The sequence below is a fragment of the Ursus arctos genome, unplaced genomic scaffold, assembly GCF_023065955.2.
Source record: "Ursus arctos isolate Adak ecotype North America unplaced genomic scaffold, UrsArc2.0 scaffold_6, whole genome shotgun sequence".
Lineage (NCBI taxonomy): Eukaryota > Metazoa > Chordata > Mammalia > Carnivora > Ursidae > Ursus > Ursus arctos.
In genome coordinates this window covers 24,469,359-24,486,736 of record NW_026623078.1, presented here as the reverse complement: position 1 = coordinate 24,486,736, position 17,378 = coordinate 24,469,359, and the positions used below count along the sequence as shown (strand labels likewise).

At 37.2% G+C, this 17,378-nt stretch overlaps 1 protein-coding gene and 1 non-coding gene across 8 annotated transcripts in view; one reads left to right on the top strand and one right to left on the bottom strand.

Moving 5' to 3' along the window:
• Positions 1–15,353, bottom strand: part of CSPP1 (centrosome and spindle pole associated protein 1) — a 332,365-nt gene extending 317,012 nt beyond the window's left edge. For 2 of the 7 annotated variants that reach the window (XM_057308135.1, XM_057308136.1), the window contains exons 1-3: positions 15,169–15,353; positions 8,963–9,071; positions 2,140–2,239 (exon numbers count right to left, since the gene is read on the bottom strand). In XM_057308135.1, coding sequence (XP_057164118.1) covers positions 2,140–2,239; positions 8,963–9,071; positions 15,169–15,254 — 295 coding nt within the window. In that variant the 5' untranslated portion in view covers positions 15,255–15,353. The remainder of the gene's footprint in view (positions 1–2,139; positions 2,240–8,962; positions 9,072–15,168) is intronic. The other 5 variants (XM_057308139.1, XM_057308141.1, XM_057308138.1 and 2 more) reach the window with 3 other exon arrangements.
• On the top strand, positions 4,165–4,297 carry LOC125282266 (U11 spliceosomal RNA). Its single transcript, XR_007189418.1, has one exon. It is a non-coding gene; the product is annotated as a U11 spliceosomal RNA (small nuclear RNA).
• Positions 15,354–17,378: the final 2,025 nt, after the last annotated feature.

Genomic DNA, 17,378 nt, shown 5'->3' with positions numbered 1-17,378 from the left:
ATGGTTAGTGAAGTAAGTCAGAGAAAGACAGATACTGCATGATCGCACATGTGGAATCTACACACAAAACGAAACCAAACTCAGAAAAAGAGATCAGACTTGTGGTTACCAGAGGTGGGGGTGGGGGGCAGACGAATTAGAGGAAGGTGGTCAAAAGGTCTAAATTTCCAATTATAATATAAATAAGTACAGGGTTTAAAAATTAGATATATACATACATATTAGGGAAATAACGTAGAACAAAAACAGACACATAGATAAATGCAACAGAATAGCTAGCCCAGAACTAAACCCACACTTACACATGTTCAAGTAACCTATGACAAAGGAGGCAAGAATATGAAATGGGGAAAAGATAATCTTTTTAATAAATGGTGTTGGGAAAACTAGATAGCTACATGCAAAAGAATGACACTGGATGACTTTCTTACACTATACACAGAAACAAACTCAAAATGGATTAAGACCTAAATGTGAGACCTGAAACCATAAATTCCTAGAAGAAAACACAGGCAATAATCTCTTTGACATCGGTCTTAGCATGATTTTTCTATATATGTCTCCTAAGTCAAGAAAACAAAAGCAAAAACAAAATACTAGGACTACACTAAAAAAGCTTTTGCACGATGAAGGAAACCATCAACAAAACAAGACAACCCACTGAAAGGGAGAAAATATTTACAAATGATTCATCCAGTAGGGGTTTAATATCAAAAATATATAAAGAACTTAATACAACACACACAAAAAAAAAACCAGACACATAATACAGTTAAAAAATGGGCAGAAGACAGGAAGAGACATTTTTCCAAAGAAGACATAAAGATGACCAACAGACAAATAAAAAGATGTTCATCACCATTAATCAGCAGCGAAATGCAAATCAAAACCATATTTATACTGTCAGAATGGAAACAATAAAAAATATAAGGAATAACAAGTGAAGAAAAAGTACGTGGAGAAAATCATGTGGAGAAAAAGGAACCTTGTGCACTGTTGGTGGGAATGTAAATTGGTTTAGCCACCATAGAAAACAGCATGGAGATGGCTCAAAAATTTAAAAATAAATATAACATACGACCCACTAATTTCACCACTGGTTATTTAACCAAAGAAAACAAAAACATTATTCTGAAAAGATAGATCACCCATTTGGTTCACTGCAGCATTATTTACAATAACAAGATATGGAAGCAACCCAGTGTCCATCAATAACAAACACATAAAGAAGATATGGTTACATATATGGAATGGAATATTACTCAGCCATAATAAAGAGTAAGATCTTGCCACTTGCAGCAACATCGATGGATCTAAAGGGTATTGTGGAAAGTGAGATAAGTCAGAGAAACACAAATACCATATGATTACATGTGAATCTAAAAAACGAAACAGAAAAACCAGACTCAAATACAGCAAACTGAACTGGTGGTTGCCAGAGGTGAAGTGAATGAGGGGGATGGGTGAAATAGATAAAAATCCAAACTTCCAGTTAAAAATAAGTCACAAAGATGAAAAATATAGCATAAGGAATAGAGTCAGTAATACTGCAATAATGTTGTATGATGACTACGCTTATCATGGTAAACAATGAGTAATGTATAGAATTGTTGAATCGATATGTTGTACATCCCAAATTAATATAACATTATGTTATTTATACTTCATAAAAAACCTACATATTTTCAAAACAAACCATATCAAAAACTCAGTATAGCTGCAAAATTAACTTCCGTACAATTCTAATATAGTAATCAATAATTAAAATGGTCATTCACTAAATAGCATTTTGTATCCTGTAAGCATCTGATTTTTAAATAAACATACACCATTTTTATTCAATTAACACATTTTACCTCTCGCAAATTCCATTCAAATTTTTCAATTAATTTTTACTTATGTTATATATATTTACAGCCATAATTTCCATAAATTATAAGGGAGTATCATTTAAAATGGGTAGATGGTTCTCAGTATGCATTATATTTCCTTTGTAGAAAATTCAAAAATTTGTAAGATTCCAGGAATCAAAGAGTTACTGCAATTCCAAAGAAATCTTTTTTTCTGATAATACAGAGCTCTTTCACAACAGCCTGCTAAGAATACTTTAAAATCCATTTAGCGTATCTAATGACATACCTAAAGAACTCCTGGTCTGTTGACTGTTTGGTGGTATGTTTTCCTTAGCCATGGAGATTAATATTTTACTGTTTTCAGAAAGCTTCTCTGATGCCTTTCCCTGAAAGAGACATTATATTTACAAAAGGGGGAAAAAAATCTACAAAATATACACTCTATCCCAATACTTTAAATGACTTGACAAAATTACACAATACACCACAGAAGAAATTTAAGTGTTAAGCTTGAGGAATTAACCAAAAGTATTTAACACTAGCATTTATTTAGCAATAAATGTAATAAATTCTAATTAAATATTAGAATTCATTTATCAACAAATATTCACTGAGTTCCTACTACATAGTGTCCCAGATACTGGAAACACAAAAGAAAAAAAAAAAACAAAAACGAGAATCTCTGCCATCATGGAGTTCAAACTACTGAGGGTACAAACGATAAACATAATATATAATTAGACTATATACTACATAGAGAGTAACTGTAAGGTCTATGGGGGGAAAAAATGAAGCATGGTAAGAAGGGCCATAAATGATGCAGGGGGGACTGAAAGACTTCACTGAGCAGTGATACTTGAATTAAGAGTTAAAGATCATGATTTATGTACTATTTAATATTAGAAATTATAATAAAATTATATTTTAAACTATGTTAATAACCCTTTTCAAACATTGTAAGCTAGTCCAAAGTGGAGAGTGGTTAAAACCACAGACTTTGGGGCTGGACATATGATGGTTCCGATCATGAAGCCACCACTGTGTGTACCTGGATGAATTACTTAACCCCTCTGAGCTTCACTTTCTTGATCTGTAAAACAAAAATGTTCCATGTACTTAACAGGGATATTATGAGTAAATAAGATAATACATGTAAAGTCCTTGACACAACTCCTTAACCAGAGAAGCTATTATGGAAAGAAGGCAATGTAGTATGGTGGTTAAGAGAGCAAGCACTACTTGGATATCAGGAGTCAAAGCCTACTTCTACTAACTAATGAGACTTTAGTCTCATTACTTAACTTCCCCATGCCTCAGTTTACTTATTTAGAAAATGAGTCTAACAACAGTATTTACCTCACAGATTCATAGAATCATAAATGTAACCTCTTAAGACTAAGCCTCATCCATGAAAGGAAAAAACCTGCAACAAAGAATACTCTATCCAGCAAGGCTATCATTCAGAATAGAAGGAAAGATAGAGGTTTCCAGACAAACAAAATTTAAACGAATTCATCACCACTAAACCAGCCTTATAAGAAATGTTAAAGGGGATTCTTTGAGTAGAAAGGAAAGACCATAGCAGGAATAAGAAAATTAGGAAAGGAAAAATTTCACAGCTACATATTAACATAGTAAAATAGAATAATCCCTTATAAAACCTGTACAGAGGTTAAAGCACAAAATTATCAAATGTATGTAGAGGGGCACCTGGGTGGCTCAGTCGGTTAAGCGTCTGCCTTCAGCTCACATTATGATCCCAGAGGTCTGGGATCGAGCCCCATATCAGGCTCCAAGCGGGGAGCCTGCTTCTCCCTCTCCCTCTGCCGCTCCCCCTGCTTGTGCTCTCTTGCGCTCTCTCTCAACTAAATAAAATCTTTTTTTAAAAAGTATCTATAAAAATCAATAATGGGATTCACAAAATAAAAGAGTGTAAAATATGACACCATATACCTAAAACATGGGGGAGAAGGGAGTAAAAATTTAGTGCTTTATAATGGGTTCAAACTTAAGCAACCACTAACTTAATATAGACTGCTATATGCCTAATGGTAACCACAAATCAAAAACCAGTAATAGACATTAAAAAAAAGAGAGAGAGAGAGAAAGGAATACAAGAATATCGCTAGAGAAAGCCAATCAAACCACAAGAAAGCAAAAGAAGGAACAAAGAACTACAAAAACAACCATAAAGCAATTAGCAAAATGGCAGTAAATACATACCTAGTAATAAATACTTTGAATGTAAATGGACTAAATGCTCCAAAAGAAGACATAGGGTGACTAAATGGATAAAAAAGCAAGACACAGATCAAAGGGCTCTGTCGTGAGCGGCACATGTAAGCCAGCTACATTGCTCTTCCTGTGGAATTGAAATCAAGAGATTTCAGAATCCTAATTTTTTGGTACCTGGGCAGCTGGTGATCATTGGTCCTGGTGCCCCATAAAAAAAAGAAAAAGAAAAAGGCAAGACAATATATATGCTGCCTACAAGAGACTCATTTCAGACCTAAAGACATATGCAGATTGAAGTGAAAGGATAGAAAAACATTTATCATGCAAATGGAAGTGAAAAGAAAGATGGGGGTAACGATAATTATAATAGACAAACAGGCTTTAAAACAAAGACTACAACAAGAGACAAGAACACGACACAATTATAAAGGGAATAATTCAACAAGACATAACAATTGTAAAATGTATGCACCCAGGAGGCCGGGAAAGATGGTGGAGGAGTAGGGGATGCCATTTCAACCAGTCCCCTGAATTGAGCTGGATATCTATCTACCAGACCATCCTGAACACCCACGAAATCAGCCTGAGATGTAAGAAGATACATCTGGATCTCTACACACAGAACATCTCCGGTGTTTGGTCTCAAGGTATGAGGTGGGGAGCCAAGAGTCTGCGGGCAGATATCGGAAGATAAATGGAAGGGGGAAGGAGGCACCGTGCTGGGGCACCAGGAAGCAGAATCCTCCCGGCGCTGGGGAGCGGGCTGCACTAGCAGACCGGTAGCAGCAGGGAAACCAGACTGAAACCTGAAGCTCAGGAGCCAGTGGTGGGGGGGTGGGGGGCTGGTGGTTTTAGAGCACAAAGGGCAGAGACATGCCTGGCCTGGCCCTGGGAGCAAAGACTGGGAGAGCGGCTATGGGGTGCACAAACCAGGACACTGCGGGTTTTTAGCAGCACTGACGGATACGGAGTCAGTGTGGCCTGGAGAGGTCAGTGAGGAGCAGACTGTGATCTCTCTGTTCTGAGACAGAGGTTTGGATATGGTCACTGCTGCTCTCTCAGTAGAGACACAGAAAGCCACCAGGGAAAGCTGCCAGAGAACAAAAGCCCCAAAAAACCGGTTCTCACTGAGCTCATTCCACCACCCCCTGCAGGGGGCAGGGCAACTCTGCCCAAACAGGGCTGCCTGAGTATCTCTGCGGCAGGCCCCTCCCCCAGAAGGCAGGCTGAAAAAAACAAGAAGCCCACATCCCTAAGGTCCCTATAAAACAGGTGCATCTTGCTTGGGTCCTGGTCAATAATTTGGACTGTGTACATCCCCACAACCACACCTCATCAGAATGACAAAGAGGATGAACCCCCAACAAAGGAAAGAAACCGAGACCGTGGCCTCTGCCACAGAACTAATGGATATGGATATAACCAAGATGTCGGAAATGGATTTCAGAGTAACAATTATCAAGATGATGCACAGGCTTGAGAAAAATATTAAAATCTCTAAGGGCTGAAATGAGAACAAATCTGGCGGAAATTAAAAATTCTATGAATGAAATGCAGTCTAAACTGGATGCTCTGACTGCCAGGGTAAACGAGGCAGAAGACGAATTAGTGAGTGAGAGGATGAGATGATAGAAAAGAAGGAAAGACAGGTAACATGGGGGGAAAAAACTCTAATTTCATGAAAAAAAGCTACAGGAGATTACTGACTCAATGAAATGTTCCAATGTCAGAATCATCAGGCTCCCCAAGGGGGTGAAGAAAGAGAGAGGTCTAGAAGAGATATTTCAACAAACTGTAGCTGAGAACTTCCCTAATCTGGTGAATGAAACAAGCATTCATGTCCAAGAGGCAGAGAGGACCCCTCCCAAGATTAATGAGAATAGACCAACGCCACAACATGTAACAGTACAATTCACAAATCTTAGATCCAAGGAAACAATCTTGAAAGCGGCAAAGGGGAAGAGATTCCTTACATACAGAGGAAGGAATACCAGAATAACGTCAGACCTGTCTACAGAGAACTGGCAAGCCAGAAAGGACTGGCAAGACATATTCAGAGCACTAAGTGAGAAGAACATGCAGCCAAGAATACTGTATCCAGCAAGGCTGTCATTCAGAATGGATGCAGAGACAAGGAGCTTCCAAGACGGGCAGAAATTGAAAGAATATGTGACCACCAAGCCAGCCCTACAAGAAATATCAAGGGGGGGGAGTTCGATAAAAGTAGAAAGACCCACAAGAGTGATACAGAACAGAAATTCACAGAGACAATCTACAGAAACAAGGACTTCACAGGCAACATGACGACATTAAAATCATCTCTCTCAATAATAACTCTCAATGTGAATGGCCTAAATGCTCTCATAAAACAACACAGGGTTGCAGACTGGATAAAAAGACATGACCCATCCATACACTGTCTACAAGAGACTCATTTTGAACCTAAAGATACATCCAGACTGAAAGTGAAGGGATGGAAAACCATTTTTCATGCCAACGGACCTCAAAAGAAAGCTGGGGTAGCAATTCTCATATCAGACAAATTAGATTTTAAGCTAAAGACTGTAGTTAGAGATACAGAAGGACACTATATTATTCTTAAAGGGTGCATCGAACAAGAGGATCTAACAATTATAAATATCTATGCCCCCAACAGGGGAGCAGCCAACTACATAAGCCAACTGTTAACCAAAATAGACATTTAGATAATAATACGTTAATAGTGGGGGACCTCAACACTCCACTCTCAGCAATAGACATATCATCTAAGCAGAAAATCAACAAAGAAACAAGAGCTTTGAATGACACACTGGACCAGATGGACCTCATAGATATATACAGAGCACTCCACCCTAAAACAGAATACTCATTCTTTTCAAACGCACATGGAACTTTCTCCAGAACAGACCATATACTGGGTCACAGAACAGGTCTCAACCAATACCAAAAGACTGAGATTATTCCCTGCATATTCTCAGACCACAATGCTTTGAAACTGGAGCTCAATCACATGGAAAAATTTGGAAGAAACTCAAACACTTGGAAACTAAGGACCATCCTGCTTAAGAATGTTTGGGTAAACCAGGAAATTGAAGGAGAACTTAAGCAATTTATGGAAACCAATGAGAACAAAAACACATCGGTCCAAAACCTATGGGATACAGCAAAGGTGATCCTAAGGGGAAAATACATAGCCATCCAAGCCTCGCTCAAAAGAATAGAAAAATCTAAATTGCAGTCCTTACACTCACACCTTAAACAGCTGGAGATGGAACAAAAGAAGAGGTCTAAGCCATGCACGAAAAGACAACTGATTAAGATTAGAGCAGAGATCAATGAATTAGAAACCACAAATAGAGCAGATCAACAAAACTAGAAGCTGGTTCTTTGAAAGAATTAATAAGATCGATAAGCCACTGGCCAGACTTATTCAAAAGAATAGAGAAAGGACCCAAATTAATAAAATTATGAATGAAAGGGGAGAGATCACAACTACCACCAAGGAAATAGAAACAATCATTAGAATGAAAACACTAACTCAAAAAGATATGTGCAACTCTTATGTTTATTGCAGTATTATTTACAATAGCAAGATATGGAAGTAACCCAAGCATTTATCCATAGACATACACACATACACAATGGAGTATCGCTCAGCCATAAAAAAAGAATGAACTCTCACCATTTGCAACAACATGGGTGAATCTAGAGGGTATTACACTAAGTGAAAAAAGTCAGAGAAAGACAAATACCAAAAGATTTTACTCATATGTGGAATTTAAGAAACAAAACAAAGAAAAGAGACAAACAAAAGCAGGCTCTTAAATTTGGAGAACAAACTGGTGGTTGCCAGAGGGGAGGTGGGTGGGGGTAAAGAGCATTAGGAGTATACTTCGAATGATGAGCACTGAGTAATGTACAGAATTGCTGTACACTATATTGCACACTGTATTGAACACCAGAAACTAATATAACACTGTATGTTAATTATACTGGAATTAAAAAATAGAATAAAATAAAAGACTAAGCCTCTTCCATAATCAGCACACAATAAATGTTAACTATGTAAGTAAAATTCCCTCACAATTAGGATGACCATATATTTATCATGTCAACCAGATGCCCATACCTTTACCCAAGACAAATGCTACACCAGATGAGACGTGGGGCAATAGGTAAACCGGAACTGTCTAGGGCAAGCCAATATATATGGTGACTCTGATTACAATGGACCGAATGATGGACAAGATTAATCTATATCCCATATCTTATCAAAACATTGAGCTCAAGAGAGAAGGTGCCCCATCTGTCTAGATTAGTGCTATAGTAAAGCTTAGCACAGTACCTATCACAGTCTCAGTATTCACCAAAACTAGGAAAGCTTTAAGGAAGCTTTTTCAAACATTGCTTTCAGAAACACTTGAACAAATTCTAATCTGAAAAGTATATATACCAAAATAAACTATTCCAATAAATTCACTTTTGTTGATTTAAAAAAAAATTTTAAGACACTAATTAACTGAAGTTGTACTTTTCACTTAAAATACATAGAATATGAGAACTTGTTTTTATATATTATGAAAGTTCCTTGTACTAGAAGTAGTCTCCTAACCATTTTATGAAGCACAGGAATTATTAATTAAACCCTATTAAGAGAGAAGAAACTGAGATACAAAACAACAGAAAAACTACATTCAAAATCAATGCAATATTGTCCAGAATCAGGCTCTCAGACTCAGAGTGACAGGACACCCAAACCAAAGTATGAAACACAAGATTCTCACTCACTGAAGAGTATGTTTTGCATTGTACACAAAGCTAATCTTCAGAGACAATTTTAATAAAACATGTTGAAAGAAGATTATTAATTTTACCTTCATTTCCATGTAAGGTGGATCACTTTCCAATTCTGCTTTGTCTTTGGCCAGTTTGGCTTTTCGCTCTTCAATAAACTCATCCAAATTATCAGCCATTTTGCAGATACTAAAAAACAAAAACAAAAACCAACAAAAAAAACCCACTTCAATCAGCACAGCTATACCACAATATTTTTAGTATAATTAACAACATGCAGGCTTAGCCCACATTTAGTATTCAATTCCACTTACCAAATTGAGAAATTCGAATAAGCTTGAACAAAATATGCCTGTTTGCCTCTCTCCCAACCCGCCCCAAAAACCTATGACATACATTAAATATCTGAAAAGAAATAGAGAATATGCACAACTACCATTATCTCTTTCGTTCTCTCTCTCTCTCTCACACGCACACTTTGATCCATAAGTCAAAAAAAAAAACAACTTTAAAAAAAGCGTTTTATTTGGATGTAATTTCAAACTTAAAAAAAGTTCCAATAAGAATAGCACAATGAACACCCATATATTCTTTACCTATTTCCTATTAAGATTTTGCACAACTTGCTTTGTTCTTTGTGCACACAATTTCATTCTCTCTACATATACAATTTTCTCTAAAATTTTTCAGACGGTGAATCACATACACTTACCCCTAAACACTTAAGAGTGTATTAAGAATTAGGTTGTTCCTACAGACTTCAATATAATCATCGACCTCAGCAACACTGATTTTTATATCTAGTCTACTGTCCATGTTCCAATTTTGTCAAATGACTTAAAATTGTCCTTTACAGCTTATTTTTCTCTCCCTCCAGCTCAAGATCCAGTCCAGGTCAAGTGTCACAATTCTTTGTTACATGTCATTAGCTTCCTTTAATCTGGAACGCTTCCACAACCTTCGTCTTTCATAACATTGCCTTTTTAATATGGCCCACCTAACACCAACACTTCTAATCGAACTTCCCCTTTTGGGGTTTGCCTACTGTACCTTTATAACTTAAGTTCAGTTTATGTATTCTCAGGTGAACTACTACATACGTGGTGATGAGTCCTTGTAAAGTGTCAACAATCAGAGACACACATGTCCATTTGCCCTTCATTAGGTGATATTATTTTTGATTGCCTGGTCTACTTGCTGTCTGATTAATGTACTACTATTCCCTTGTAATAAGCAGCCCATAAGGAGATGCATTTAGACCATGCAAACACTGCTTTCACTCAAAATTTCCTGGATTTAGCAACAACTGGTGATTCTTAACTGATCCAATCTTTCAATCAAGACGGCTACACAATTCTAATTTTCCAAGTCCACCATGCCCTGCGTATTTACCCATTGGCACTTACTCTATTCTATGAGCCCTTCCTTCCTCCACATGTATTTATCAACTTATCAGCATGGACTCATGAATTTCTATTTTTTTTTCCAGTAAGGCCTGGCATTATTTTTAAATTCATAAGATGTTTTTATTGAGAATTTACATACCATAAAATTTACTCACTTTACTGAACAGTTTCCCTAAGCTTTGGTGAATTCACAGTTGTGCAATTATCACCACAATCATATTTTCTAATGCTTCTATGACCCCAAGAAGTTCCCCTGTGTCTTTTTGTAGTCAGTCCTTACTCCTACCCCCCGCCCCCGCCCAGGCAACCACCAAACTGTTTTCCCTCTCTACAGTTTTAACTAATGTAGAAATTTCATATAATTGAATCATACAATATGTAGTCTGGCTTCTTTCACTTAAAAGTGTTTTTGAGATGCATCCTTGTAGTTGCTCTATTGGTAAATAGGGGATATTTTTATTGCTACGCAGTATTCCATTGTATGGAAATGCCAGTTTACCTATTTACCCATTACTAGACATTTGGATTGTTTCTGTTTGAGGGATATTTATGAATAATGCTGCTATGAACATTTGTGTTCAGGTTTTTGCATGGACATATGCTTTGAGTTCTGTTAGAACTCTGTTAAAACCTAGGAGTGGAATTACTTAGTCATCATATGTAACACATTTAACATCTTGAGGAACTGCAAAATCATTCCTCTAACATAGCTGGACCATTTTACATTGCAACGGGCAGTGCATCCTGACCAGCCCTGGGTATTTTCAGTCTTTTTGGTCTCAGTCATTCCATTTTTGATGCTTAGTCATTGGCTATGTAATAGTATCTGACTGTGGTTTTAATTTGCATTTCTTTAAAGACTATACTATTGAGCATCTTTTTCTGTATTTATCTACCATTCGTATATCCATATATTTAACAACTGGCAAAATGTCTATTCATATCTTATTGCCAATTTTTAAAATTAAATTGTTTTATTATTGAATTGTAAGAGGTCTTTATATATACTGGATACCAGTTCTTTATCAAACACGTTTTGTAAATATTTTCTCTTAGTGTATAGCTTAAGTTTTCTTAATAATGCCTTCTTTCTTTAATAAGACTATTTTTTAGAGCAGTTTTAGGATCCCAGCACAACCGAGCAAAAACGTACAGATTTCCCATACATCCCCTCACTCATGCATAGCCTCCCCCATTATCAACAACCCCCACCAAAGTGTTACATTTGTAACTAGTGATGAACATACATCAATACATCATTATCACCCAAAGTTCATAGTTTACAGTACGGTTCACTTTTCGTGTTATACATTCTATGGTTCAAACACGGGTATAATAACATGTATCTACAATCACAGTTTCATAAATAGCTTCACTGTCCCCCAAATCCTCTGTGCTCCACCTATTCATTCCTCCCTCTGCTCTGAACCCTAGCAACCACTGATCTTTTCACTGCCTCCGTAGTTTTGCCTATCCCAGACAGTCAAACAGTTGGAATCATACAGTACGTAGCCTATTCAGATTGGCTTCTTTCACTTATATGCATCCAAGTTTCCTCCATGTCTTTTCATGTCTTTGTAGCTCATTTCTTTTTAGCACTGAATAATATATTGTCTGGATGTACCACAGTATATTTATCCATTCATGTACTCAAAATTTTTGGTTGCTTCCAGGTTTTAGCAACTATGAATAAAGCTGCTGTAAACATCTCTGTGATGATGTCTGCTAAAGAGCAAAAGTTTTTAATTTGTATGAAATTCAATTAATCCATTCACTAATTCATTCATTTTTCATCAATTTAGAATCGATTGTTTTTTGTGTCATATGTAGGAAATTTTTGCCTAACCCAAAATCGCAGATACTTTCTTCTATATTTTTAGAAGTTTTCTAGTTTTCTCTTATATTTAAGTCTGTGATCCATTTCAAGTTAATTTTTGCAAATGGTGCAAGAGTCAAAGTTTAATTTTTTTTCGTGTGAATATAAAATTATTCCAACACCATTTTTTAAACTATCCTTTCCTTATTGAACTTGGAATTTTTTTAAATTTTTTTCAAAAACATGAAATTTAGTGACTAATTAGATGTGTGGCAAGAAAGGAGGAGTCACTAATGACAAAGGTTTCAAGTCCTGGAAACAAAATGTGGATGGAATCCTGAACAGGAATAAGTCACAAGAAGCTGGCTGTCCTGAAAAGGTTTGGTTTAGATACGTTAAGTTGGAGTTAGTAAGACACGCTAATGGAAATTTCCAGCAGATACTTGAAATTCAAGACACATTCAAGGAAAAAGACCACATTAGAAATGTTTAAGAGTTAATTTTGTTAAAGATAATAGTTTAAGCCGTGGTAAATGAGCATGGACAGGGAAAAAAAGAGATGATCCAGAACTAAATGATGGGCAGTGTTCACTTGAGGGGGTAACAGAAGAAGCTGGAAAAAATACAGAGGAATATTTAAAAGAAGGATATAAAGAAAAGCCAGTCAACATATTTGTGGAAGAAAAGAAGAGATACAAGAAAGAACCAGTCAACAATTTCAAATACGAGAGTTTAAAAAAAAAAAAAAAAAAAAAAAAAAAGCATCCACTGAATTTAATACTTGGGGGACAATAACTTGTAAAAATATAGAAAAGCAAGCTTTACCTAAAAAAACAAACAAACAAAAACAAAAACTGCTGAGGGCGCCTGGGTGGCTCAGTCAGTTAAGCATCTGCCTTCAGCTTAAGTCATGATCCCAGGGTTCTGGGGTGGAGAGCCCTGCATTGAGCTCCCTCCTCAAGGGACAGCCTGCTTCTCCCTCTCCCCCTGCTGTTCCCCTGGCTTGTGCATGCTTTTCCCCTTCCCTCCTCTCTTCCCCCTTTCTCGCTCTCTCTCTTTCTCACTCTGTCAAATAAAATCTTTTTTAAAAAAATGTTGAGGGGCACCTAGGTGGCTCAGTCAGTTAAGAGTCCTCCTTCAGCTCCAGTTGTGATCCCAGGATCCTGGGATGGACCCCTGTGCTGAGCTTGCTGCTCCCTTTCCCTCTGCTTGTCACTCCCCCTGCTCCTGCATGCATGTATCTCTCTTTCTGTGTCAAATACATAAATAAAATCTTGTAAAAAAAAAAAACAAAACTGAAATTTATATCAATTAAACAGTATAATAATGTGAACTTCATTCTATTATTTACTTCTAAAAAGAACACTGATTTTTAATGTGTTTTTTTTAAGATTTTATTTATTTATTTGACAGAGATAGAGACAGCCAGTGAGAGAGGGAACACAAGCAGGGGGAGTGGGAGAGGAAGAAGCAGGCTCACAGTGGAGGAGCCTGATGTGGGGCTCGATCCCAGAACGCCGGGATCACGCCCTGAGCCGAAGGCAGACGCTTAACCGCTGTGCCACCCAGGCGCCCCAAGAACACGGATTTTAAAATATGGCTTTAACAAAATACATTCCAAACCAACAAAAGTTAACATAGTTAAGCCATTTTTAATTTGCTAATTGTGACAAGAAATTTTCCTAGTAAAAATTCACAACAGCTCAACAGCACACAGTTTTCACATTAAAAAAAAAAAATCACTTCTTAAAATCCCCTAATTTCCCTAAATATTTTTATGTCTAATAGAAATAAAAGATAATAATGGGATAATACATACTTTGAAGCAGAATTTATACAAAATTAAATTAGAAAGTCATTATCTAAAAAACAAAAAGTAACAAGCCTCTCACTCTAAGGTCTCCTCATAATACTGTTAACAATTATTAAATTAACATGTTCATTTAAACAAATTTTGGAAGCTCTCTCTTGAATTTATAGATACTTAAATTTCCCTTTAGTCTAACTTTTTTCTTTTTTTTTTTTTTAAGTATGCTCCACACCCAGCATGGAGCCCAACATGGGGCTCAAACTCATGACCCTGAGATCAAGACTTGAGCTGAGATCAAGAGTCTGATGCCTAACTGATTGAGCCACCCAGGTACCCCCCCTTTAATCTAACACTTTAACATCCATTATAAATTCTAAAATTTATTTTATGTAACCATAGCAATATTTTTAAACGACTGTAAGTATAATATATGCCACAACTAAAATATCAGATTTATTAGATATAAGTATACATTTAATCATTTCTAATTTTGTTCTACTATCTGATTAGACTGTAGTATCTTTAACATTAAATTGAAGAGTCAAAGATACTAATAAGCTTTCTCCTGGCAATGCCCTCCAAAGACCACCAGGAACACTACTGTGGTTAAACTAGTCGGGTTTATTTTTCATTGCATCAAGGGATGCATCCTTGATACCCACCATGGGGAACTCTGGAGAATCTTAGCATGAAGGTGTTAGAAAAGACTAAAAGGGTTTGCAGCTTGTTAGGTGATTTGGGAGCAGAGCTTTGCTCAGGATTGAAGGCTCTCAGAAAGTGAGAGTAATTCTATGATTGGGCATCTTAGCAAATCCTGTCTAAAGCTGTAACTGGTTAAGAGGCAGCCATCACTCATCAGCTGGGAGAGGGGATGCTTGGTCTTCTGTGGCTTGGACAACGTTCATGTTTTGTCTGTGTTTGGAGAGGATTATGGAGTCGTATTGCTTTTCTCTTGATCCATCACAGACACAGAGCTTTGTCAAATGTTGATGTTCTGTGCAATTGTTTATCTTCAGTGGAAGAACAACAAGCCTAAGCAATAGCGCCAAGCCAGTTCCTAGCAACACGAAGGCCTTCGTGATAGTGCAGCCCAGCTTCCAGCTGTCATGACCACTTTTTTCTTTCTCACTCCTTCAAGCATATGACAACTTACATAAAACATATTTCAACTACAAAATTATTCAAGATTTAGTAAATCACATAGACTGAGTTGGTGGGTACAGCCTAAGTACAAAATAGATTAAGAATATTTACAATCTGGGGGCGCCTGGGTGGCACAGCGGTTGGGCGTCTGCCTTCGGCTCAGGGCGTGATCCCGGCGTTGTGGGATTGAGCCCCATATCGGGCTCCTCCGCTATGAGCCTGCTTCTTCCTCTCCCACTCCCCCTGCTTGTGTTCCCTCTCTCGCTGGCTGTCTCTATCTCTGTCAAATAAATAAATAAAATCTTTAAAAAAAAAAAAAAGAAAAAAGAATATTTACAATCTGAAGATTAGATTACAAGAAAAATCAGCTGAAAGAAACTTAAAGGGGATTTTTTATTTTCCTTCACCCTACAATGTAAAAATCACTCAAAACGGCTTTTAAGATATTACTAAGTCACTATTTTTCCCTCAGTAGCTATGTACATAGTATGTAGATGATAAACAGTTTTTAAGAAAATAATTTAACTGAAAGATCTGGATTTCAAACCCAATTCCATCATGAATTGACACTATATGATCAAGCTCATTACGTTCCTTAACCTCCCTCTTACTTTCCTCATCTGTTAAGAGAAATATCTATCCCAGAGCTGTTATGAAGAAAAAACTAAATGGTACATATAAAATGTACGGCACACCTGACACTGAGAAATCAACAAATTATAAGTGTTTTATTAACTCATATTTTCATAATGCTGGTATACATCAGCAATCACCTTTGTAAAGAAAGCCTCCAAAGTACACTGGCAATTTCAATCACCAGTAATTGATACTTGGTTAATCATAATCGAATCAACATGTCTAGGGGTGCCTGCCTTTGGGTCACGTTATGATCCCAGGGTCCTGGGATGGAGCCCTGTGTGTCGGGCTCCCTGCTCGGTGAGGAGTCTGCTTATCCCTCTCCCTCTGCCCATGCCCTCTCATGTTCCCTGTCTCACTCTGCTGTCTCTCAAATAAATAAACAAAATCTTAAAAAAAAAAAGTCAACATGTCTAAATCTTAAACTTAGGCCCTTTATGTTTATCATATAGATAGAAATACAAGCAGACCAAAACATACACTCAGTGCTAAGCCTTGGTAAATCTTTAAAAAAAAAAAAAAAAAAAAAAAAAGGAGGATCCAGAAAGAACTGAGTATGCCCAATTCCTTCTCCCCATTTCTTCAATCACAAAGAGAGGAGAAAATGTTCCCATCCTTTTCCCTCTCAAGTGAAATGTAAATTTCCTCCCGACTATGGAAGCATAAGAAACAGAAAATACTCCCCTCTCTCAGGAGAGCATTATTCAGATGCTACGGGGATAGAAAGTGTAAGATATGGACCCTGCCCTCCGATTTAGAAAGATAATGCCCCATGTCACATGGCTACATCTGACCAGACCTGGCGTTAGAGAATGACGTGAAATACCCATAAAGGATCCAGTATGATGAAAGCAATCTGAAGAAAACAATTTGTATATGTCTGGAATTCAGAAAAGAGTCCAGGACCAGAGGGGGGGGGGGGGTTCAATAGGCTTTTAAAATGACCATTACAGCTTTAGGAGAAAAGTGCTTTGAAAAAGAAACCCTAGAGTGGGAGAACAGGGCTGAGGACGAATAGCAGAGAACGATAGCATATGTCCCTAGGATGCAGGAAGGAGCCTATGAAGAGTCTGAGAAGAAAGAGAATGGAGGAGGTGAACCAGAACAAGGTTTCTCATTTCCCATCCATCCAAAGATCTTTCCACCAAATGAAAAGTACTTAATCTTTTTGTCCTGGCAGTGACATCCACATGATCAATTTGCTTCCATGGGCACACCCAAATTCTGACAAATCCCTCTAAATGTTGCTAACAAGTAACTGGGGGGGGGGGGGGGGAGAGGAAGGTTGAGGATTAGGATACAGATAGAGTGAATATATAAAAGCACGATTAAGTCCTTTAGCAACTTACATCATTAATAGCGATGAACAAAGGTAGCATAAATTAGATGGCTTTTGGCTTATGCAAAATTGCCAGAACATTTGCTCAAACACCTTTGCCTCCCATTCAGTATAGCAGTGGGAACGCGAGTCATAATGACGTTAAAAGAATAATCTGAAATCTGCTCCAAGTTTGTAATAAATCACATTTATGTGAGAACTTCATTTGAGTAAAAATGCCCTGAAACCATCCTGTTTCGATTTATACTATTTAAAACCACCTGCTCCCTTTCGGAAGGTCATCTGTACGCAGGAGACCTAAAATTTCATCGCTGGGGAGGATTTTCAGCAGCCATTTAACCGCCCA